Source organism: Garra rufa, chromosome 20 (assembly GCF_049309525.1).
Source record: "Garra rufa chromosome 20, GarRuf1.0, whole genome shotgun sequence".
In the NCBI taxonomy this organism is placed as follows: Eukaryota; Metazoa; Chordata; class Actinopteri; order Cypriniformes; family Cyprinidae; genus Garra; species Garra rufa.
This window is the reverse complement of record NC_133380.1, coordinates 35,144,742-35,170,811: the sequence shown is the minus strand read 5'-3', so window position 1 is coordinate 35,170,811 and position 26,070 is coordinate 35,144,742. Positions and strand designations below refer to the sequence as shown.

Here is a 26,070-nt window from a genome sequence, read left to right as displayed (position 1 = left end):
AACATGTGCGTTCTCACAAAGAGCTGTAAACTTTGTTTTGTCGTGTATTTGCGTAATGTGGTTTCTGTAAAAAGCACCACAGCTGTATTTATTGACACGTGAATGAACGGCATGACACGGACTTGAGTAAACAAATATTTATTGAAGGCAAAAAGTACAACTAGGAATGTCATGAAGAACAAGATAAAGACTGAACACAGTGTAATCCTGATTTTTATCCATTTTTTCATATCGAACTATACTTTTGCATGATGATGGTCCATAGCTGTAATCAAAATATACATGTTTTAACGAATATAAAAACCCATAACTTTTAACATTGTGATACAAAAATAGTATTTACACCTCATCTGTCCACTATAAGAAAAAGCACTTTATAATCTAAGGCAGATGTTGTATTTTGAGGGTTTTTAAATTTTGTGCAAGGATGCATAATCAGGTTTTATCCAGCCACTGTAAAGAATCAACAACATGATGACTTTTCTTTATCTATATCCAAGGAGCATTTGGATTTCTTTAAAGCGCCACCTCTAGTTTTTTTTTTTTTTTTAGATTGGTCCCACACAAATAGTAAAACATGTAAAAAAGGGAAAAGAACATCAAACACAGAATCTATTGTAAAATTAAAAATAATAAAGTAACTTGATCCACTATGAAACATTGCCAGGAATATAATATAAACATTTGACAAAGATATGATTTTCTCCATATTCTCTGGTCCGAGTGCCAAATTTAGGCCATTACCGAGCCTTTATAAAAAATTTGAAAGCTGAACAAGGATAGACATTATTTTAAAAGAAGGCACTTGTCAGATTTAAAGAAACAAATGTTTTTTTTGTTTTTTTTTTTGAGAAGAATAAAGGCCTGACTTATTTTACACAAGTCATTTATCTGGCTGTCATCCCAATTCACCTGAACTGAATTTTCAATCTACAGAGAAGCGGACATAAGCCCCTCTGAGAGGACATAGAAGAGGCTAGAAGGTGTCAGGATGTCCCTTACGAAGGTATGCAGAGGAAAGGCTTTGGTATCAAGCTGTAGTGTACACACAGGTACGTAGTGAATACATAAAATACATGGGGAATTTAAGTAGAATAGCTTAAATAATCTACTATATCACACAATAACATGAAGCCCAACGCTAAAAACATATACAGGACAAACAGTAAACGGACAGCGGGTAATGATCCGCTGACCACAGCCAACATGCAATGGCCCACAGTATAAAAACAATACAAATCTAGACAACACTATTGGATTTATACACAAACGATTGCATAAATTTGAAGGAGGAAAATGCCTGTAAACATTCTATGTCTAAAGATACAGTATAAATGCTAAAAGCTACAAGATATGATACGTAATGCAGAGGCGCAGAGTTTTAGGCCTGTACCATCAGCCTGATGAAATTACCCATGTTTCATAGGAGTATGAATGTTTGGCCCTGGGGGCATAAAATGGATTGTAAACCACAGATTAGTTGCAGATGTTTGACTGAGGTTCTGGAGATCTCAAGCAGTAAGGCACAAATGGTACGAATGGAATCGAAGGCCTGTAGTGGTTCATCTCTGCTTCTACAGAAATCATTTTTTTAATGAGCCTTAAACAGGCTGAATGTGATCAATGGAGTGATGCATACAGTTAATTAACTTCTCAGGCCGATTAATAATACAGCTGTACTAAAACCTTGAAAAAAATATATATATTTGTAAATATCCACTAAAATGCCTCTTAAATAAAATAATGGAATGATGGAAGTGAGCTTTGTGATTAAGACTCATTAAGGTTTAAAATGACTGGCCATTCTAGCCCGTTCTACACTGGATTTCTCTCAAATGATGGACTTGGAGAAGGAAACTCTAAGATGGTGGTTTTCTCCGAGATCGTGGTTGTGGAACTGGATGAGGGACTCGATCGCTTCCTCCACCGAACCCATCTGAATCAGAGCCATCTTGCGATCCTTCCTGAAAGTTGAAGAATTTGTTGGTATTTGTTGTGGATACACGGATATAGAATTTATGTGCAGACGATAAGAAACAATCAAGAGATTGCTGAGGTCAAAAATTGCATTTAAAAAAAAAAAAGTAACAAATTGATTAAATATTTACTAAATACCAAATAAATACTAAATAAAAACATTCAAATCCATTCAGTAAATTAAACCAATAATAAAAACTAAATAATTATAAAAAAATCTTCATAGTTTTTAAATTGGTTGACAAATTAAAAGTGTCCCATTTAAAAACATAGAAAAATTTTTAAAACAATAAAAAAAAAGCCAAAAATGACACAGCCTAAGATGTCCAGAAATTCTACTTTTTTTTATAGAAATAAATTAAATACAGAATTTTTGCCTGATGATATATTAAATAATTAAAACTATTATTATTATTATTATTATTATTATTATTATAAATAACCATAATACATTTATTTAAAAAGTGAATTACATATAGAAATTTTACAATACCCTGGTCATAACAATAGAAATTTTGCCCGATAGCAATAAGAAATATTATTATTATTATTATTATTACTACATGATAATTAACTAATTAGTTAAATTATTTAAAAAATGAGTTTGATATAAAAATGTTGCAATTAACAATACATTAAATAGAAAAAAAAAAATAAAAATAATAATAATAATAATAATAATAATAATATGTAATAAATAACCAATAATAAATTCTTAAAAATGAATTAGACATTTTGACCGATATTAAATAACAATGTTAATATTATTATATGATAAATAACCAATAATAAATTAATACATTCTCAAAAAGTGAATTAGATACAGAAATTTTACAATACTCTGTACATAAACAAATATTAAATTGTTATCAGAAAAATAAATTAAAAATAAATTAAAATAAATTTCTGATAACAATATTAAATAAAAACATTATTATTATATGATAATTAACTAATAATTAGTTAAATTGGATATAAAAATTGCCAATAACAATGTTAAATAATAATAAATTATTATTATTATTATTATTATGATGTGATAAATAACCAATAATAAATTCTTAAAAATGAATTAGACATTTTGACCAATAACAATATTAAAATTTTTTATTAATATTATTATTATTATTATTATTTAGATGGTAATGAACTAAAAATTAGTTATACAATTTTTTTGCCAATAACAATATATTAAATAATAATAAATTATTATTATTATTAAATGCTAAACAACCAATAACAACTTATTTAAAAAATATTAATGTAATACAGAAACAAATATATACAATACTTAGTATATATTAAACAATTATGTTTAAACAAAGTAGTATAGATTTTGCTTTGTTAAAAACAAAAAATGAAAACAAATCATTACATACATACATACATACATGCATACATGCATACATGCATACATGCATACATACATACATGTAAATCTATAAAGAGACATTATCAATTATTGGCTGTGGTTCCACTACCAGTCTCAATAATCTAAAATGATCTTACACTGCAGAAATGTCACAGTATGATAATGTCAACCACACACACTTACTGAAAGAACTTGAAGTTCTTGACCAAAGCTCCATTGCTAGCAAAGAGCATCTTGAGGTCATCTTCAACAACCGAGGGTCTGAAACAGAGACAAAGTTTCAGGTGAGATTTGGGGTTTTTTACTTAAAGAGAGAGAGAAGCTGGCTGACGTGTAGAAACCCACGGGATGTTAGACAGGTGCAGGGTTGATGAGGGAGGGAAGATGTTGGAGTAGTTTTTAGAGCCTGGCTTCTTGAATCGATGGAGAGGAGAGCTGCTGTAGTCTTTGGTAAGACCCTGGTCCTCGTGTCCCTCCCGTGGCATCTGGACAGTCGTGTGTTTGGACAACGTGATGCGCAGGGGCCTGCCGTACAACTTTTGTCCATTTAGATGGCTCATTGCTGAAACAGAAATGTACATGTATAAATAAATACTGAAATGACGCTGTTATAACCATCCAAAGGGTAAAGTTGAACCTTTTTTGATAATTATTTATCTAGAGCATCCAGAGAGTTGTGCTGCAGTGCTTATATTGAGTTTTAGCAAAAATCTAGAACTAGTTTGCTAAAGTAGTTTTACATAATCGAGAATATTTAATGAACATTTTGATTGATGACAGTGGTTCCTGAGGCAAAGTTACTCAGTTTGAGGAAATCTATCAAATTATATGAAAATTGTTTGGATGTGTGAAACTCCACAATTACAGAGGCGTAAAACATGTTAGCGCCACCTAGTGGCTGATTTATAGTAAAATTCTTACAGACCTCTAGGGCCATGAGTAGAACATGCCCACAGAGTTTTGTTCTGATCTGCCTCCATTACCCTTGTCTAACAGGTGCTAAAATTTTATTGGTCAATGGTGGCCATGTTTTTTGAGATGCACAAACATCTCATAGACAATTGTGGCGCTTTGGACCAAGACACGGCACACTAGTTTTCATTCTGAACTAATAGGCACATAGGGGAAAAACATAAAAACAGCTATAACTGTTATAGCACTGCCAGTTGGCTTAAACTTTTTTTTTTTACTTTGACCTCAGATTGAGCTCTTACATACGCGTTTAGAGTTTGGTGAAAACATCTCTTTCCGTTCAAGAGTTACAGGCATTTTAGTCAAAGAGGCTCCGAACCTTTGTGTCCAGTCGCAACGGAAGGTTAAACTTTTTTTTTTTGATAATTATTGATATTTACTCTCCGGAGATTCTTTCTGCACTGATTTGGTTCCGATTGGGCGAAAACCCAGGACTAGTTTGGTTTTTTGCCAGCATTAAATTTTGTTTTTGTTTTAAATTTTCAGTTTAAATTCCATCATGAGCCATGACACTTGAGAGCGCAACTAATGGTTTAAGAGTTATGAGCGATTTCGTACTTTTGATCGCTGTAGCACAACCGTCAGGCCGACTGGGGTGAGGCTAGGTGACATTTTAGATGGTGCGAGTACTACCATCCCTCCGAGTTTCAAATCTCTACAACTTGGTCTACCCAATCAGTTTTAGTTTGAGAATGCTGAACCTTGGCCATTCTAACAATTACAATAGGGTTTCAGTGCAGTTCTGAGTTTTTATCTCCTTCCGTTCAAGAGTAATCAGCGTTTTAGTAAAAGCAGCTGAAGTTTTCTTTAGAAAACTTCTACACATTCTAAAGCATACTATTGTACTTTTTACTGCCCTACGTTTCATATTAAATATTACTTAATTACATTAAAAATGTAGTACTTTATTACTTTAAGTAAAAGTAATTCAAAGATGTACTTGAGTACAAGAAAGTACTATATTTTTAATGTTTTTAAGTATTAAAGGTAAAAAAAACAACAACGACTGTTATTTATGAAATGTAGTGCAGTAAAAAGTACGATATTATGCTTTGGAATGTAGCGAAGTAAAAGTGTCCCAAAGGAAAACACTAATAGAGTAGATGTAAAAATACTACTGTCCACCTCTGAATATAAGACACTTGAGAGTGTGATTAAGGGTTTAGGAGTCTACTATCCCTCCAAGTTTTAAATCTCTACGACTTATGGGTTGGTCTGCCCGATCAGTTTTAACTGGAGAACGCTGATCCTTAGCCATTCTAACAATTAGAATGGCTAGGGGTTTCGGTGCCATGCCCTTGAACCCCTAATTTAGACTTTTTTCCAAACATCCTTGGAAAACATTGTAAAAAAAATCGTAATGACTCCAAACAGTGGTGTATATATAAATTATCTGCTCCTTTTACAAGCAAATTGGAATAATTTTAGGCGTTTACCCAGCTGAGCCTGTGTCCCATCAGACATCTGTATGAGAGCGTTCTCCTTCTTGTTGAACATGATTTTTACTCTCGATACATCCCCATATACACCTACAAAGAGAGACAGCATCATGTCAGACACAAATATACAGTTCGTTATGATCACACACCTCATCAAAACCAATCTGAGCTATAAAACAACTTTAGTTCACAATCAAGATACTCCATTAGAGCACACATCACATGCTTTTCAAAATACCAAAAAATATAATTATCACTAGTGTGTCGTATCAGTGGTTTGACTGAGTGAAAAGGAACTTGTTTTAAGAAAAGACTGAAAAACGTCTTAGTTAAGAAAAAAAATTTAGTTAAGAAGAAAGCTCAAGTGGATCTACAGCTCTTCAGAATAAAATGCAGTTCAATCAGGATTCAACGGATCGATTGAAATTAGAATCAAAGGATAAAAAGTTTTGAGGGGGATGAAAATGCTTTTAACCCAAAAAGAATGAACTGAAATAAACAGCAGGAGTCTTGACTATTAACCAAGTATTTTAAACAGCTTTTCTCCAAAGACATGCAATAAAAAAGGTAAAAGAGGAGCAAAAGCATGCAACATTTTACAAGGCGCCAATTTGCTTTGTTCCGTCATTAAAAAGCTGCAGCCTTCCATCAGCGTTCAAAGGAAGCGCTGACGTTCGGGGAAGGCTGCAGCTTTTCATGACGCGTCTCATCTCACCACACCAAATACTGCAGAAAACAAGCGAGGCACTCAAAGAATCGGGCCTCACAGATGCCTTGTGAGGAAACAAAATCAAATTAAGGGAACAGAACAAACGAGTGACAAAAAAAGATGCTAAAGGATGACATACCGAAGAGAATAAAGAGGCAGTGGGGCGTAACTCTCTTTAAAGGACAGCAGAGGGGGGCAGCGGAGGAGGAAGAGACAGGTAAAGATCGGAGGCAGAGTGGAGGTTCAACATATCCGAGGCAGCGAGGCAGTTCCACGGGAAATGGCGAAAAACGATGGTTGGATCATGAAGATGGTTAATGGATTGGGAGCGGAGAGAGAGGGGTGGGAGTGGGGGGGATACAAGAGAGAGAGATGTTTGTGTGTTTGAAGTCATGTTGTGTGTGTGTGAGTGCGTGTGTGTGTGTGTGTGTGAGTGTTGAATCGTGTAATTGTTCGTACAGATCAGATGAGTAGAGAGACATATGGTGCGTGCAGCCAGATGGCAAAGGAGAACAAGGTTTCCAAAACAAAAAAAGAGCAATGGGATGAGGGGAACGGGGAGGGAGAGAAATAGGAGAAAAAAAAGGAGGTAAAAAAAACAAGGTCAGTATACATAAAGAAATACAAAATATAGTGCTAAAGTTAACAGAAACTTCACCAGCGAAACAAGCTAATTCTTAGCAATTAGTTACTGCAGTAAACAATTTGGCTCATTTCATTGTGTGAACGCACTTTCCGCTGGTCTGTTTAAAAAAACTAAATACAACAGATCTGAACAGACCAACAGAAAATGCGCTATTTTTTTTACTTCACTGAGGTAATATTTGGAGGAGATGAGTGAAATATGAAGTAAAGCAGCAACATATTCAAATGGAAGCAACGAGAAGAATGAAGCTCAACTGAATGGCATCGTTTTATGCGAGACCTGAGGATGTTAGAGGAAGAAATGACACAACGCACTGTAGAAGAGGTGAGGACACTCCAGCACTTGAATAAAAAGATGGCGCTTTGGTTAATGGAAACTCTAAGCAACAGGCTTTTGTGTTCCGTACCCTGCAATTACTGACAGATAAATGCACTAAATTTTAAGAACCATTCAGCAGTATTGCAGTATGAACGACACCATTCTAGAATATACATTGTACCTTTAATTTAATTCAGTTAATCTAAAAATAACAGCGTAAGCCATTGTTTGAATTGTTTATTTGGTAACACTTTACATTAAGATTCATTAGCTAACTACTACGGTTAACATGACCTAAGAATGAAAAACACTTCAACAGCATTTCTTAATCTTAGTTAATGTTAATTTCTGCATTTACTAATGCATTATTAAAATGTAAAGTTGTTTGTTAACAGTTAATGCACTGCGAACCAACATGAACTAACATTAACAAAGATTAATAAAAGTGTATTAAATGTATTTTTCATTGTTCTTTCATGTTAGTTAATACATTAACTAAAGTTAACAAATGACACCTTATTGTAAAGTGTTACCATTTATTTTTATATTTTTATATACTTTTATTGTTTTGTTTTTTTAAGTGTTCCACTACGTTTTTGCTATGGTGCTTTAAATTATTATTTATAACAATATTTTTACATTATAATATAAATTATACTTTGTTTGAAAACAATGCCACTGTTTAAATTATTAATACTGATACTACTACATGTCATTAAATTATATCTATATTTGTACATTATAAACAAAAAACAAGAATCATTTTAAAGTTTTAAAGTGTTTTATTTTTTAAAAAGTTGCCATTTTAAATTTGTAATATTTATAGGATTACATATTACATTATATTTTTATTTACATTTTTATTTAATGTTCCATCAAGTTTTGCTGTAACTGTTTTAAAATTAATAATATTTATACCAATATTTTTACATTATAAACAATAAATTGTTCCAAAGCGTTTTGTTGTAGTGCCATTGCTAATTTTTTAATATAAAAAAATTAAAATGATTTTTTTAAAAGGGTTTAATTTAGAGTTTGCTGTGGTGCCACTGCTTTCATTTAGATTAGAACTATTTAAACCAATATTTTTATATTATAATATTTTAAAATTACTTAAAAAAAATAAAAATAAGAGTATAGAGAATCAAATACTAAGATTGTGTCATTGTGACTTTACATCTGATACAACTGATGAATTTATCATTCATTATAAATTAAATATAACGGTCATTATGACTTCATATTTGATATGATTGATGCTTTTTTCATTCATTCTAAAAATACTTCAAAAACCTGAGGACAATTAAAGGGATAGTTCATCCAAAAATAAAAACGGTCTTTAATTAGTCACCCTCATGTTGTTCCAACCCCGTAAGACCTTCATTCACTTTCAATCGTTATTTTAGTTTTCTTTGCTCACAAAAAATATTCATGTAGCTTGATAAAAATAAGGCTGAACCACTGATGTCACATGGACTATTTTATCAATGTCCTTACTACCTTTCTGGACCTTGAATGTTTCAGTTTCATTGCAGTCTATGCAGGATCAGAAAGCTTTCGGATTTCAGCAAAAATATCTTAATTTGTCTTCTGAAGATAAACAAAGGTCTTACGGGTTTAGAACGACATGAGGGTGAGTAATTAATGACAGAATTTACATTTTTGGTTAACTATCCCAAAAATAATGGCACAATATTTAAACAGACATCTTGAGTACTATTCTAAGTCTAAGTGCTAACCTCAGGGTTCAAGTTGCTGACCAGCATGACGCAATGGGTACCAGGAAGGGCAGGGAAGCCCAGTCTACTTGCAGCCGCAGCAGCCGCCGCTGCCCCAGGAATAGTCAGCGAGGCAAGGGCTCCGGGAACCCCAGGTATTGTCAACCCTGTTCAAGATGGAGTCAACTTTATGCTATACATCACAAGCAGCAAACAGACAAATATGAAATATAGAAGGTGTTAAACTCAAGCAGTGTGCCGTCATACCTGCAGCCTGCTGGATAGCAAAAGCTGGAGGGAAGGCGTGGGCTCCTGCATACGGTGAGGCAGAGATGATCCCGGGAGTAGCTGCAAAATACAAGGATGTTAAGACTTTCTAAAATAGGCAGAATGGGACTATGGATTAGAAAAAAAGTGCACTGGGTGTAATTTAACACCCGTTTATACCAAAAGCAGCCATGTGATGTTCAATAGTGGGATGGCTGTCCCCAGTGGGCAGGTCCGGGCGAGTGTAGTCACGGCTCTTGTCGTTATTATATTTGACATTTAAGCTGGTAAGTTTGGAAAAGCTGATGCGCAGGGTACAGCAGCCATTGTAGATGTTCTGTCCATCTAGAGCCTGACAGAAAGAGAGACTTGAGTACAAACTGTGCCAACCGTCGTTTCTGTAGTGCTTTATACAATACAGACTTTGTCAAAGCAGCTTTAGTAATAAACAGGAAAATAGCAGAATCAATTATTGAAACTTAGGGTTTCTGCAAATATGAACAAGTGAAATTTAAGACTTTTTAAGACCACCTTATGTCAAATGTAAGACCTAAACCTGTAATTGAAATACACATTACACATATGTAATATTTAATGTGTTTAATGTAAAAGGTAAGCCAATTTTATGGCTGTCATGAATTATATTTATTACTACAATATACAGTGAACTTTTCATATCAACAGATACTATTCCATACAAAATATCCCCATAAAAGTGGTGTAAACAATTTATTCTGAAGCAATATCTTCATCAGCTTTTGCATACTTATATCTGCATATTTTATTCACCTTTTAAGGCCTTTTTTGTTTTGTTTCTTTACTTTTGAAATGTATGCATCACCTTTGAAATTACTACAATTTATCAATAATTTCTATAGGTCTGTTAGCAGTCAGATTACATAATTTACACTGCAAAATTAAAAGTGCAATAAATGATGTTATGAGATTAATGTTTTAAATACATTTATGAATATACAAATAAGAAATGTTGGGGGGGGGGGGGGGGGGATGGTAGTAAATTCAAAAAATGTTATGGCAGTTTTTTAATAGACATGTATTTTCAAACAGCAGATTTTTTGTTCTAATTTCTTAGACTGCAAATATTATATAATCCAGAGAATGCATGTACGAGTTGGTTTTCCGGGTAGAAATACAATTATGTGTAAAATGTCTTAGCGAACCGTGTCTGACATGAAAACTGTCCTATAGTCAAAAATAGCAACTAAGACAGATACTAAATTTGTCATTTATTAATTTATCTAAATTATGTTTTGTTTATTTTTAGTAAAATCAAAATGTGGCCCAGATTATATAATTTACACTGCAAAATTAAAAGTGCAATAAATGATGTTATGAGATTAATGTTTTAAATACATTTATGAATATACAAATAAGAAATGTTGGAGGGGGGGGGAGATGCATACTTTCAAACATACTAAACTACCAGTAGGTTGCGATAAGTCAATGAGTGAGTTATTGAGTTATTTCAACTGATTCGTGCAAAACGCTGAATCATTTAGTAGCAAAACACGCAAAGTGTTGCTTGGAGAATGCGTTTCTGCTGTGATCCTTGTTTGGAACTATTTTCATTGGTGAAACGGAACAAAACAGTAAATATTTTGTCTAAAATTTAAGTAACATCAGTCAATGTAACATCTGCAATCGTGAAGATATTCAGCAAAATGCTCCCTTGGAATATTACTGAACTATATCATGTTATAAATAAACTATTAATTTTTTTTTTTTTTTTTTTTTACCTCAGTGTGTTTCTTCAGAGTTTCTTTATGTTTGCTGTTACACTCATTTGTGTTGAAGTCTCTCACAAAGAGAGGAGCAGCGCAATTTTGACACCAGAAATACACTATCCATTATCAATCACTGTTTACATTTAATGTATTAAAATAGAAAGAATCTTTTTTGCGTTTCGATGCTCCGCTGGTTATTTTTCGTCACTTCAGTTTTAATCAGGCTGTTTGTCCGGTCAGGCAAGTAAAAAATTTTAAACCATCTCTAAGGCTGGTGGTCAGCTAGTTCGAACTATATTTATTATTATTGAGAACATTATATACAGAAAAATGCTAGTTCAGTCCGTTAGACTGAAGATATTTTAGCAGAAATGCGACAAAACTATTTAATCAAACCAATCAAATCTGAATTTAAGACTTAAGGCCTTTTATTAGGAAAACGTTATTTAAGACTTTAAGGATCTGAGGACACCCTGAAACTCAACTACTGAGCTCAGATTTCTGCTATAAAGAAATTAGCGTTACTAATTAATTAGCTCAAGTGAGTTCAGTGTTGGTTCAGTTCATAAAGGGCTGCATGCTGAATTGATTTTTTTTTTTTTGTCTTTTGATTTACTAAGTGATCACAAACATCCGTGATATTTGCCCGCTGGTTATTTATCCTGAAGGCGTGTGATTTTATTTTGGCATTTGCTTTTTTTTTTTGCATTGATAGCAAGCCTTCACAAGCTTTAATAATTGCGGTTGCCAGATTTCATGAGTTTAAATCCTCCAATCAGAATTCTTTTGCATAACTTGATACATTTTCTGCATAGTGGTTTACTTAATCTTACCAATGTGCTCTCTGATGAAAAATAAAGCTTAAAACAAAGTTTCAATAAGTGTCATTACAGATTATGGCTGATAGATGGAGCTACTCACCAGCTTGGCATGTTGTGCTGTCAGGCCATCTGCAAATTGGAGGAGAGCTTGAAACTGGTTGTTTTTTGTAAAAGTGATCACTTTCAGAACTGTGCCAAACTTGGAGAAAATCTGTTGAGGAACCAAACATATTTTAGTATCGAACCATCATAACTGCCAACAGTTGAACGCATATTTCACACAAAAATGAAAATTCTGTCATCATTTACTAACCTTTATGTCATTCCAAACACATGAGACACACAAGGTTAATCTTTAAAACACAAATTTACATATTTTCTGAGATAATCTACTCTTCCCTTTGGATGACCTCTGATCTACTTTCTGTACAATCTGAATTTCTGTGTGCTGAATTTTGACTATTGAATTTAATGTTCCGAAATTATTTTTCATCTTAAAAACTTGAAGCTGTTTTTTTAAAAATGGGATATTTGCAGTGTAAGACTTCAGAACAAAAAAATCAGCTGTTTGAAAATACATGTCTATGAAAAAACTGCTCAGTTTTTCTAACATGACAATTCAAATTCAAATAGTTTTGTCATATTATTAGCTCCATATCACCTCCTCTGAGCCCATTGAGTTTTAACAGACTCCCTAAAGCATGCGGTGGGTTTGGTGGGGGGTAATTGAGAAAGTCACGTGAGAGGAGATAATGCCTTTGTCTCGATATGATTGGATATGACTGGTTATGATCAGCTGTGATTGGTTCATGCGATAAATCCCGCCTCTTGTGTGCGTTCAGTGTTCGTAAATCAGTCTGAATAAACAATATAATGGGAAGATTTTAAAAACGTAAGTAAAAACTCACACACTTGAGAAATGAGACTTAAAATGGCATGAAAACATGATCTGTGGGAGTTTTTAGAGCTTGATGAAATTTATTTACAGTGTGTTTATGACTGATGATCCAAAAAAATCCAAAAATAGTTCAAAGTGAGCAATTAAAAATAAACAGATGAACATCAGTTCACAAATAAAATATATTGTTTAAGCTTGTTGAACCTGTATTCTGCTACTGCGATTCTGTCCGAAGACGCACTTTTTTTGCATGCACCTCTAATCACTCACTTACGGTATGGGTGCTGAGAGCGGTCAAAATGGATGTAAAGACGCTGTTAGAACGGCGCTTTCTTTATGCTTTACCTGATATTTTCCATCAGGACCTAAATTAAGTAAAGAAGACTGAAGATATTTTAGCGGAAATGTGACCAAAACTATTTAAGACCTATCGAAACTGAATTTAAGACTTTTTAAGACTTCTTAAGGCCTTATATTAGGAAAACGTTATTTAGGACTTAAGACTTTTTAAGGATCCGCGGATACCCTGAAATTGCTACTGCCTTGATATTTTAATAAATGTAAAATGCTGAAAAACAAACTTGATGACAGTCATACTGGGCTTTTAATAAACAGAATATTGATTACATTGTTAAAGTAAAAATATAAAATAGAGTTGTTGTTTTTTCCTTTTTTTTTGATAGGGCAAGTAATTTTTATTTAACCAAGAAAATGTGATTGTATCTCGAAAAGACTTGGATTAAACCAATGGATTTGAAGTATGAATTCGTTTTATGACAACGTTATGTTCCCATTTGATGTTTTATGGACAGAAACATCAGGTTTTATTAATGTTGGTAACACTTTACCTTATGTATATAATGCATTATAAAAGTCATTTCAATGCATTAACTATGCCTTGTAATGTACCTTATAAAAATGTAATTGTTACAATTGGGACGACATGAGGGTGAGCAATTGATGACGTCCTTTTAGTGAGAAAGAAACTAGAGGAATTCTATACCTGGTGCAGGACATCTAGGGTCACGGGGTAAAAGAGGTTTTCAACGATGACCCTTAGGACAGGGCTGGGGCCACTCATACCAGACGGGTCGACGGCACCTAGAGTCATGCCACCAGTCTGGACAGCATTCACCGCCTGCAGTGCTGCCTGTGCCCTCTGTAGACAACAAAAATGACAATTAGCATTTTTCTATTCCATTTTATTGATTTTACACCTATACATCTATATGCGCCTTTTTATCTCTAAAAATGAATGAGTGAAATTTGTAGAGGGTTTATTTTGAACAGAATCAAGTATGGAGTAAACACTGTAAGCTACGTTTCTGTGTTTACTAAGCAAAGCAAATTAAGCAATCATCCAACTGAGCGCTGATGGGCTGCAGCTGTGGAATTTACAGTTAAAGGCCTTTAGTGGCATATAAACTGTGTTTAGAAAAGGAAAACGGGCAATGTGGAAAATGCAGCAACAGAAAACAAGATGCGCAGAAGAGAGCTTGTATCAATCATCCTGCACACAGCTGCAGCAAATAACTCTACGTTATAAATTTCTGCTGTCTTTGTTTATATAAAAACATTTACAAATGAATGTCAGAAATATGGAATGGAGGCTCATAAACGCCCCGTGTGTGGTGCGTGTGCTGGCAGGCGATGGACTGAGAGAATTTGAAACACGTACCACTTGGTTTGGTGAGTTGTCTGTTTTCAGCTCTTTGTGGTTTGAGTACTGCATGAAGATGGGATGATTTCTGATGACGGGCGTTAAGGAGGAGTAGTAAGTGACCATCGTCTGGGCTGCTTCTTCAGTATTCATTTCCAAGAAAGCCTGCACAAAAATGCAGATCATGCAATTTGCCTCAAGTCTGGAAAATGCTCCACGCAAGCACAAAACAAAAGCTTCTAGCAAAACAAACTCTTTTTAAATGTTTTTTTTTTTTTTTTTTTTTTTTTTTTTTTTTTACATGTCTTTTGCTTACCAAGGCTGCATTTGTTTGGTCAAAAATCTAGTTAAAAATAATGCTATGCTATTTTGTAATTTATTAATAATTATTTTCTTCTTTTTTTTAGAGTTTTTTTTTTTATATGACAGGAAGCGAGTGGGAGAGAAAGAGGGGGAAAGGCATGCTTCCCACAAGGCTACTGGCGCCGGCAATTAATATTATTTTAAAACATTTCAAAAAGAAATTTATTTATGCGAGGCAAAGCAATTTTCAGCATCATTACTCCTGTCTTAAGTGTCACATGATCCATCAGAAATCATTCTAAATTGCTGATTTGCTGCTCAAGAAACATTTATCATCAACTTTAAAGACAGCTGTGATGAGTAATATTTTTGTGGAAAAGTTACATAATTTATGTAAATACATTTAAGTTTTTCAAAAGTACAGAATTCATTTGAAATATTCAATGTTCCTTTTTAGTTTTTATTAATAGTTTGAATTAGTTTTAATATTTCACTTATTTTAGTTGTCTGTACAGTTTCATTATTTTTATTTTAGTTTAGTTTAAGTTAAACTAAATGGAAATTAGAAATGTGTCCTTGGGAACTAGCTGTATTAAAATAAGGTAAAGATTTTTCATTTTCGTTTAGCTACTATTCATTTTATTTTATTTTGTTATGGTTTTACTTTTAGTTAACTATAATAACCCTGATTTGTTATAATACAACACATTCTTATTACACGAACTAAAGAAATATTACAATCTGATGTTAACATGTTAAATGTTTTTTTCCTGTTTTAATATTCTAGACTCTGTTTCAAAGGTCAAATATTTTTTTTTTAATCAGAAAGCATGTCTAAATAATTGAAGTTGGAAAAAACCCCGCAATTTAACAGCAATTTATTAAAAGTTTAACAAAATTGCATTTTTAGGGTCCTAGGAATTTTTTTTCTCTCTCAAATTCAGTTTTTACCAAATTCAATTCAATTTGAATAGTTTAATTAAATTTTAATAAATTAAAAGCTTTGTAGTTTAAAAAAAAAAACTAACTTATTTATTTATTCATTCTTTCACCCACTCATTCAGGAATAGTGTTGTGTGTTCACATTTTTCTGTGAAATAAATTCTGGTAAATATTCCTTAAAAGTAATTTTTAATAACAATTTTATCAGTAGCACCAGTAGTAGTACTATCATTACATTCTGTAATATTGTTCTGAATAATGTTCCTTCAAGTTAAACCAAACTTTTATTTTGATGGCTTGCTGTGAAAACCTAAGTTCCTGTTTGTATATGATATGATGATAGTTTTTCTCAAAACAAAAAGTAAAATGCTCATGTACTCATATATTGATGTGGCAGAGACTGAAAACACAGAGAGCGTCAAACATGCTTCAGTGAGTAGTAAACAAAACCGTGCGCCGGTGCCATTCATTCACACAGAACATGCAGGATTCATATTTAAATAGTATTTTTGCAGCTTAATATTCACAGACGCTAGTACATATCATGTTAAAGGAGTAGTTCACTTTCAGAACAAAAATGTACAGATAATGTACTCACCCCCTTGTTATCCAAGATGTTCATGTCTTTCTTTCTTTAGTCATAAGGAAATTATGTTTTTTGAGGATTTCTCTCCATATAATGGACTTCTATGGTGCCCCCGAGTTTGAACTTCCAAAATGCAGTTTAAATGGCTCTAAACGATCACAGCTGAGGAAAGAAGGGTCTTATCTAGCAAAACGATCGGTTATTTTCTAAAAAAAAAAATTACAATTTATATACTTTTTAACCTCAAATGCTCGTCTTGTCTAGCTCTGTGTGTACTCTTGTGTAGAGATTAAAAAGTATAAAAATTATAAATGTTTTTAGAAAATAACTGATCGTTTTGCTAGATAAGACCCTTCTTCCTCGGCTGGGATCATTTAGAGCCCTTTGAAGCTGCATTTTGAAAGTTTAAACTCAGGGGCACCATAGAAGTCCATTATATGGAGAGAAATCCTGAAATGTTTTCCTCAAAAAACATAATTTCTTTACGACTGAAGAAAGACATGAACATCTTGGACGACAAAAGGGTGAGTACATTATTTTGTAAATTCCATGACATTTCTGTGTTTTATGACTGGATTCTGTTATTACTCAATACCAAAAAAAATATCCAAGCATGCAAATATTGTGGACTGTGTTAATATTTTCCAGTTCAAGTACAGCTTATTTACTTCATATATGAAAAAAACAATGTTTTTGGTGGACTGCTAGGTTGTCTCCCATTTCAAACTAATGCTAAGAGCGGCACAAGCGGTGAGGGGTTGATACCTGGTTCTTTCCCTTCAGCATGAGCAGATTGGTGACTTTGCCAAAGGGAAGGCCGAGGGAGATGACCTCCGCTTCGTTAATGTCATTGGGCAGCTTCCGGACATGTATAACTCTGGACGGGGCGGCAGGACTTCTAATGTCGCCTTTGAACTTCTTGCTGTCATTGCCGTTAGCTGTGCGGAAAGCAAAATGATCAGGACGGTTGCAGGGACAAAACTAACCACATTTGAGAAAAAAACAAAACAAATAATGAGTAAAGAGCAAATAGAGCCAACCTGCTGAGCTCATGATATAGGGCCCGCTGGAAACACAGGAGAACAGCTCGTCAGATCCTCTCTGGAAAAAAAAAAAAAAGAAAGAAAGGGAAAAGCTTGAGGTCAAACAGTGTCCAGTAACATGTAATTTTTATGAGGTTTAGACAGTCTGAGGTTTACAAACCTACAAACAGGACACTTGAAGTAAGGAGGAAAAACTAGGATAGACTAATCCAACCTTTAGCTTAAATGCCAACAACAAGTAGTCAAGGAAAGAATGATAGTGGGATGTCCAAATAAGGAGACGCTTACATCAGAAAACTCAGAACGCAGGAAACAGACAATGTTGCATTCAGTTTTCCTGAGCTTTAAGGGCGGGTGGGGTCAGAGATCAACCTCAAGACATCCCCCACCAGAAACCTATGAAGCAAAACCTCAGTAGAGCATGGGGAGAGGGGCTGTTTTACATTTCCGGGTCGTCAACCAGGAGGAATGAGTGTCCAAACTGAATCTTGTGCTTGCTTTTTCACACTTTCCTTTGTTTAAGGAAGGACGGAACATGTCCATGTGAATGACCAAGACATTTACGCAACCAAACCTCAGCTAATGGTACCAAACATGCAAATTCTAGCATTCTTTACTCACTCTCATGTTGTTCCAAACCTGTATGAGTTTCTTTTTTCTGGTGAACATTAAAACATAATATATGATATTAAAACATATTTTCAAGCATATTTGCTGGTCCCCACTGAACCAGAAACAATTTGGTTACCCACATTCTTCAAAAATCTTGCGTTCAGCAGAAAAAGAAAAACTCCTACAGGTTTGGAACAACCTGAGGCTGACTAAATAATGACCGAATTATCATTTTTGGGTGAATCACTCCTTTAAGTCGAGATGACATGTGATTAACAGAAGTAATAAATCACAGTTTTGCAAATACATCTTTATCCCATTTAATTTGGACAATCGAAAGCAAATGTTTGTTCTGATTATCCACTTACTAAGTACAGACACGTACCAGAAGATGGCGGAATTAAGGTCGTCCAGTCACGAACGTATGACTAAAGCAGTGAATTAAGTGTATTCAGCAGAAACTCCATGCAACCACACGGTCCTGCCCGCCACATATTAAAATTCCACAGTCAAACGACTCAATGAGAACCACATGTAAACCAGAGGGGGGTGGCTACACAACAGGCAGTTGGTACAGCACACGAACCAAAGAAACAAACGTTTAAAGCGTTACTGCAAAACAAGCTACACTTTATTGTAGAACCCAGAAACCTTGTTTACAGCTCTACTCAGTTGCCTGTTACCCTAAACAGTCAATGAATTGACAACAAGCAATAATGCGATAACAACTGTTGAAGTGCCTATGTTAATTCTTCCACAGGGCTCTATAGTGCGACTGAAAACTATTGCGTGCGACTATGAAAAAATATTTAGAAGCACCATGTGCGACTGAGCCGATTTGTGTTTGCGCTGAGGGGAGCTTCAAAGGTTTCTATGTGTTTTTGCAACTTTGAGTAATGTATCACGGACATATCTGACGAATCCTTTCATAAAACAAAGTGTAGAGAGATTATGCAGTGCGGAGAGCTTCGATGATTATAATGGAACTTTGTGAGACTGCGATGAACTAAGATGAGTGACTGCTTTTAATGATTTTTAAGAAGAAGTTTGTAAATGATATATTTAATACAACAGTTAAATAAACAAGACGTTAATATTAAGTGACTTACGTTGTCTCACTATAACCCTATTGCAGGATTTTGCTCTATTTCGTCATCAAAAATGGTCTGAAACAAGTCACAACTAAGCCGCTGCGCATCTCCATTCAAATACAGCGACGTTTCGTTTATGAATGAACGTGTTAAACAAATCCAGTGAGTCAATGATTCAATTTCCCATTCATCAAGACAGTCACTTGCTTTATTCCTGAATAAATCAGCCGTTCGAACGAATCAAATGAATGAATGATTCAGTAATTAAATCAGTGACTTGTTGCCACCTACTGGCAGATTTTGTTTAATTTTTAAAGTATCTTTTCAGTTATTTAAATCATTTAATATTTCTGTATTCAAAATTGTATATTTAAAACATTAATCTAAACATAAATTACTCATTTAATTGCATTCATGCCACCTCCAAGCCTCATTAAACATATGAAAATACACCTACAAGCCACTTTTGTGTTCTTCTGTGCCACCACTGTAGTACAAATGAATGTTTTTAAAACTGATTTCATTTGATTGGTAACTTATTCTTATTCTGTTGTTTTAATTAGAAAGTTTAAAAAACTTAAAAATATATAATTTAAAAAAACTGAAATAAAATATGACATGCTTTTAATAAAGTTGCCAAAAATGCCATTACAAAGGTAAAAATATCACCTTGTAATGGGAAGGCAAATTTTTTAATCAGATTTTTTGAATATTATTAACTAAATGAAATCCTGAAATTTTGACTGTGTCAAAGTTAGGGGCACAAGTGCTCCTAAAAACATTCTGTACATAAATGATTATCTCTCTTGTGAACCTGCGTCGAAAACATGGAAAAGAGTTAATTATTGAATAAAGTCATGAAAAAAAGTATTCTCAAAGCTTCTTAAATTTCAAGAGAAACACAGAAGTCACATAGACTATTTTAACAATGTCCTTACTTCCATTCTGGGCCTTGAATGTGTCAGTTGCATTGCTGTCTATGCAGGGTCAGAAAGCTGTCGAATTGAATTAAAAATATCTTAATTTGTCTTTCAAAGACGAAACGAAGGTCTCACAGGCTTCTGTGGTAAAGCTTGCACCCGCAACATTCTTTCAAAGCTTCTAGATAGTGACAGACAATGCTATCTCTCTGCATTTACCATAGTTAATTGAGCATGACAAACACAAACATTCAATGTGTTAACTTTTAGTTGGGAGTGGCATGATGGGATACTTGGTTGAACAGATTAAAAGGTGTGAAAGACGGGGGAGGAGCGAAGACTGCGACAATTCACAACAAACCATTAAAAAAACGGGGCCGTTACCACAGCAGCTCCGATTGTAATGCGTTCACCATGGAGACCTTGTGCCTGCGCTGCAGGTAACTGAAACCCAACCCAGAACTGAATACACAAGACCCATTATCTCCATACGCCCAGGTGTGCCTTTCACCTACAATTACTGTTCAAACTTGAGCCATTTACCACACTAACCATACAGGTTATGAGCACAGCTCCAGACCTCAGTTTTACATAATAATAGCAGCCACCAAGCAGTAATTGTCTCTGTGGAGACTCTATATATATCCACATCACTTCACTTTTTACATAAATTTTAAACATAAATATCTGTTTGTCCACCTTGACACTACAAATACAACTAAACAAGTTCGTTCTGAAACTGGATTTAAAATAGTTGCCTTTTTCTGCATTAAATCTCACATTCAGATCAGTTAAAGGTTAAAGATCTTAATCACGATTAATCGACTCAAAATAAAGTTTATGTTTGCATACTATACGTATGTGTACGGTGTATATTTATTTTGTATATGTATTAAACACGCATACATATTTGTATATATTAAGGAAAATATGTGTGTGTGTGTGTGTATTTATATATGCACAGTACATACACATAGTTTGTAAATATAAACTTATTTTAAATCGATTAATCGCGACTAATCGTTTTACAGCTCTATTTAAATCCCATTTTACTTTTGTAACACAACATTTCTCAGTAAAACAGGATATTAAGCTTGACTGAATGCAAGTTTGCTTAAACTAAACCTTCTATAGATCTGTTTGGCCATTAGTTTAAAGGTACAGTTCACCAAAAACAAAAATGACCCTATATGATTTATGCCTCATGTTATCCTGGGTGTATATGACTTTCTTCTTTCAGACAAATACAATTGGTGTTATATTAAAAAATATATATATCTTGGCTCTTCCACGCTTTATAATGGCAGTGAATGGCTGTTGAGATTTTGAAGGCCAACAAAGTGCATCCATCCATCATAAAAAGTGCTCCACACAGTTTTAAGAAGTTAACAAATGTCTTCTAAAGCAAATCGATGTGTTTGTGTAAAAATATCCATATTTAAAACTTCCTAAGCTATAATGTCCGGCTTCCAAGTTCTGTTTACAGTAAAGGTAAACCAGTCTCCTCTTGGCTTATATTGAAATCTACTGTCATTTTTCTTTACATATCCTTATTTTATCTTATGTGTATGACATTTAGCGGAAGCTAGAGATTACGGTTTTAAATATAATAAGTTATAAATATAAATTTCTTACACAAACGCATTAACTCACTTCAGAAGGCCTGTATTAACCCCTGGAGCCATGTGGAGCACTGTTTATGATGGATGGATGCACTATATTGGACTTCAAAATCAAAACAGCAATTCACTGTCATTATAAAGCTTAGAAGAGCCAGGACATTTTTTAATATAACTCCAATTGTATTCGTCTGAAAGAAGACATGTACACCTAGGATACCTTGAGGGTGAGTATATCATAGAGTACTTTTAATTTTTTGGGTGAACTATCTCTTTAACATTACTGCGGCCTAAGTGATGTCATCAGACCAAAAAAAAAAAAAAAAAAAAAAAGTCATTTTAGAGCATTCTGCATTTATATTTTGAAGAAACAAAACAGAGGAGGTAAACATTTTAATTTTGAATTTATGTTGGGCTTATTCACACTGCTTTTAACAAGCTGGGACTATTGTGAAAGGCCGGCTTGCTTTAATCAGCACCTGCGACCCGCAAGCTTTCGGCTCGCATTCTTTACGAGATACCGAGAACAAGAAAGAGAGACTGATAGCATCAACGAACCCCCATGTGACCCATTAGCACCTCCCCCAGCCATCTTCCCTCTGATCAGCCCTGCTGAACAAACACAAGAGCTACATGTGTGTGCTGAGTGATGAGGCAAACATATTTGCATTTGATGAATAGCCTGCATTCATCTCGTCATATCAACAGCCAAAACCAATCTCTGAGGAATGTCTCAATCATTAGGCCAAGGTAGAAACTGTGCCGAAACAATAAAAAGCTTGTCACCTGTGTTCACAAACACAGTCACCTGAAGATCATCTAATCCACAAGAACAGCTTTAAAACACTCAATTACAACTAAACATCTACTACTCTTAATTAAAGGCTTTGATCTTATTGTGCGTGACTTTTCAGTGCAATTTAAATACAAAAATCTTTTGTGCTGATAACAAAGGCCTAGAAAAATGTAATTCACCAGTAATAGGGCCTATTGTTCAAGGTAAACGTTAAATTTCGTTTCCTGTATTATTTCTTGTAACATTATATTACAACAATTTTTTGGTGTGACAGGAAGCAAAAAAAATCCATTAAAATATAAATGCAACATTGCCTAAAACGCCTTTCCTTTTCAGATGACATCACTTAGGCCACAATAAAGTTAACCAATAACAAAACAGCTATTTGTTTTAGCAAACTTACATTCAATCAAACTCAATGTGTCTGTTTCACAATCTAATCAATTCCTTATGTAGAAAACCAAGCCCTAGCCGATACCTTTTCTCATTAAATATTCCATTTCACTCATTTTACAGAAGTAAAATGGCTTCTGAATGAGGTTTCACATTGTCTTTATTCTTTAATTAATCTGAACTTATGACATTTCAAATGTAAAACTATGAACTCTCTCAGAAACCAAACTTTTTCAACTAGCACTCAACTGTCCCTTTACCATAGTACTCCTCAGATAAATGCAGTGCCTGAGGTTACATGCTACATGAGTTACTGCATGACCTGAAGCATGTAAGCAACTAAACTAAATGAACCTCATGAATCAGCCTTTTGTTCCACATCCTGTGGGTCCCTCCTCACAAGCCACATACCACAGGAAATAATCTTTAATGAGGGAATGAGCGGGAGTGTTCATGTTGTGGCCTCGTGAAGGCTGATCCAGGCAGCAAATTAGGGATTTCTTAACTATGCGTTTCACAACCGCCAAATATTACGGCCTATTACGAAGCAGAATTTGTTTCTAAACTTAAATGATAACTTGGGAGTTCATAACAAGTTGAGAGAGTGCAATGTGGCGTGTGTGCTTGTTCGAACACATCTTTGATTCCCTTTGAAATGATTCAGCCCATCGTTGCCAGGATGAATCACGTCTGGAAGGAATGATAGCACAAGGTGTGGAAGTCACAAAAGCCATGTGAATTCGAGAGACAGACAGTCCCGGCAGACAACGGTTAATAGAAGATAAGCCAAACAATCAGTTCTTATTCAACCAAGCTGTAGAGCACATGTAGTCGTAGTGACTAAAAATACAATTCTTACCTTTGTACCAACTGCAATATCGTGAACGACGCTGTAGAAGAAAACAGAAATGGAAAAATCAGAGCAGGAAACCACAAACAAAACAGAGAACCATTCAGCCCCCATGCATTTGTGTAAAAAAAACTCCCAATGAAACCGAAGATAAAGAAACTGTTGCATGCAAATACAATCCAGCCCATTTTTCTAAGTTGAAAATGTGAAATTAATACCCCATCCTAAATATTTACCATGATATTTAAGAGCTAATGCGTATAATATTTTATTTGGCTCATGTTGGTTGGATGTTTTTCCCATTAAAGGAATAAGCAGATTGCGACTAGACTGCATAATCTAGTTCCTTCCCACAGATCTCCCTTAGAGCAAGAAATATGAGTGGTATTTTGGGTCAGTCTATGGTTGAAGATTAACCCCCACATCCTGTTTCACATGAACTCTCAGTAAACGCAATACCAAAATCTCTCCTCTGGCTCGGGTCTTCGAAAAGCCCTCATATCAACACGGAGCAGCGTGAAAGCTTTCATGTTTGAAACAATGGACAGAGAAAGAAACCGACTGTGCCAAAACAAAGTCCCGATACATTCTCCCCAAGAGGGAAAACCTTCATGCAAATAGGTGTGAGAGCTCAAACAAGGGGGCCCTATGGGCCAGGGCCTTTTTTTTTTTAACAATACCTGGGGTGCGGTTTTAGTTTCTGCGTATCGTCTTACATGGTGCATGTCCAGTGTGTCTGTCTGTTTCAGAATTACTGGCCAGCGTTCAAAACCATTTACTATGGTAACCACAGTTTCCACCACGTTACAGTAGTTACAACAGTAATTGTTACCACTATGTGGTATTATAGCCACAACTAAGTTGCTATTCAGCAAAAAATCTTCAAAAAGTAAATACAAGTTTAGCTTAGAATATGAAAGGAAATTGAATTCGTATTTTTTTTTATTTACGTAGCGTTTTTTTTATTTTTTATTGGTCTGTCACTTTGTAACCCAAAATAGTTTAAAATACATATTTTAGGAAAAAATATCGCCTCTAATGATTAAAAAAAACTCTAAGCACACCAATGAGAATAATATTCATGCATTCAAGAAATTAAAAATGGCTAGTAACTACTGTGTTTTCCTGGAAACTATGGCAACCATAGAGATTTTTGTGAGCGAAGCACCGAGTTGTGCTAATATTTCACAACTAAATGAAATGTAAGCTGTGGGCGGGTAATAAAGAAAAGAAAAAGCAGCAGCTCTGAGCTTTAAAATTTCAGATGAACTTACTCTAGTTCTGCGTAACTTGATCCCATAGGATACAATTCAGTCTCTAGGCGGCTGCACAGGGAAAAAGATGTCAATGCCATCACACAACCTAAGTTACCTATTCAATTTACTGATGCTAACTTTACTAATAGTTTTCTGGTTTAAAAGAATTACGCAACTTTCAGAAATCGTTTCCCTATATTTATAAGTTTCAAAGAATGTTGTGCTTTACTTTCTACTCAAAGTTTAATCACTGCACATGCAACAAGTCCTCGATGGAAACTCCATTTTTTTTTTTTTTTTGCAGAAAAACTGTTTTGTTGCTGCATAAACACGGACACTGTTGTACTTCCGATTAATAAAACCAAAATGTGACTAACAAAACTCCGAGCATCAGGCAGAAACCTGATGCACGGGAAAACTACGGGTTTGCTTTATCGCAACTGGTGATGAGCGCGTTCGCGCTGTCCACCAAACAAAAATAATGCATTATAGTTAACAAACGTACGGTTTTATTCGTGCAATGCTTATCGCCTGGGCATCCCGACTTATTTTCCATTCATAACAACGTAGCATCACTTACCCGTCCATTGCACACCGAGGAACAGCAGCTCTGATCCGCAACTTTGTTGCTTGGCTGAGTTTTCTTAAAGCGCTACAAAATGGCGGAGTGCGTTGAGCGGAGCCTCAGCGATGAGCTCTGTGATTGGTCAGCCAGGGAAAGCAGTGGCGGGCGAGACACGAGGAGAATTGTGATTGGACAAGACGAGTTGAAAGCAAAGGGCGGTTACAGTTGAGGAGGGAGAAACTGCGTGTTGCGCATCCTAGTATTGTTCTACGTCTGGAGAATGGAGTCTCTTAGGAAACTGGGTTTTTGTTCAATGAGTAGATTAACGTGTTATTTTATCAGTGAAACTTGAATGAGACAAAAGTATAATATCTAATAGAATAAGCGTTTTTATAGTTTATAGTCTTTAAAAGATGTCCTCAGTAGCTTTTAGACACAACAACAACAAGCTGAAAGCTAATATAACCCAGCTCCATGAATATTTCAGCTTGCTTGGTAGCAGAGATCCATTAAGTCTGATTAGGGGTTTGATGTTTCCACAGCACACACACA

The 26,070-nt window shown here is 34.6% G+C and overlaps 1 protein-coding gene across 1 annotated transcript; it reads right to left on the bottom strand.

Annotated features, from left to right (window-relative positions):
• Positions 1-122: 122 nt before the first annotated feature.
• ptbp1b (polypyrimidine tract binding protein 1b) lies at positions 123-25,598 on the bottom strand. Its single transcript, XM_073825682.1, has 16 exons — positions 25,534-25,598; positions 24,972-25,022; positions 23,707-23,737; positions 17,414-17,474; positions 17,139-17,311; positions 14,561-14,707; positions 13,886-14,041; positions 12,085-12,195; positions 9,599-9,770; positions 9,419-9,499; positions 9,173-9,318; positions 6,609-6,642; positions 5,758-5,850; positions 3,695-3,911; positions 3,533-3,610; positions 123-1,964 (listed from the first exon to the last, which is right to left on the bottom strand). The coding sequence occupies exons 1-16, from the start codon at positions 25,539-25,541 to the stop codon at positions 1,832-1,834; spliced, it is 1,692 nt and encodes a 563-aa protein (XP_073681783.1). The 5' UTR covers positions 25,542-25,598; the 3' UTR covers positions 123-1,831.
• Between the last annotated feature and the right edge of the window lie 472 nt (positions 25,599-26,070).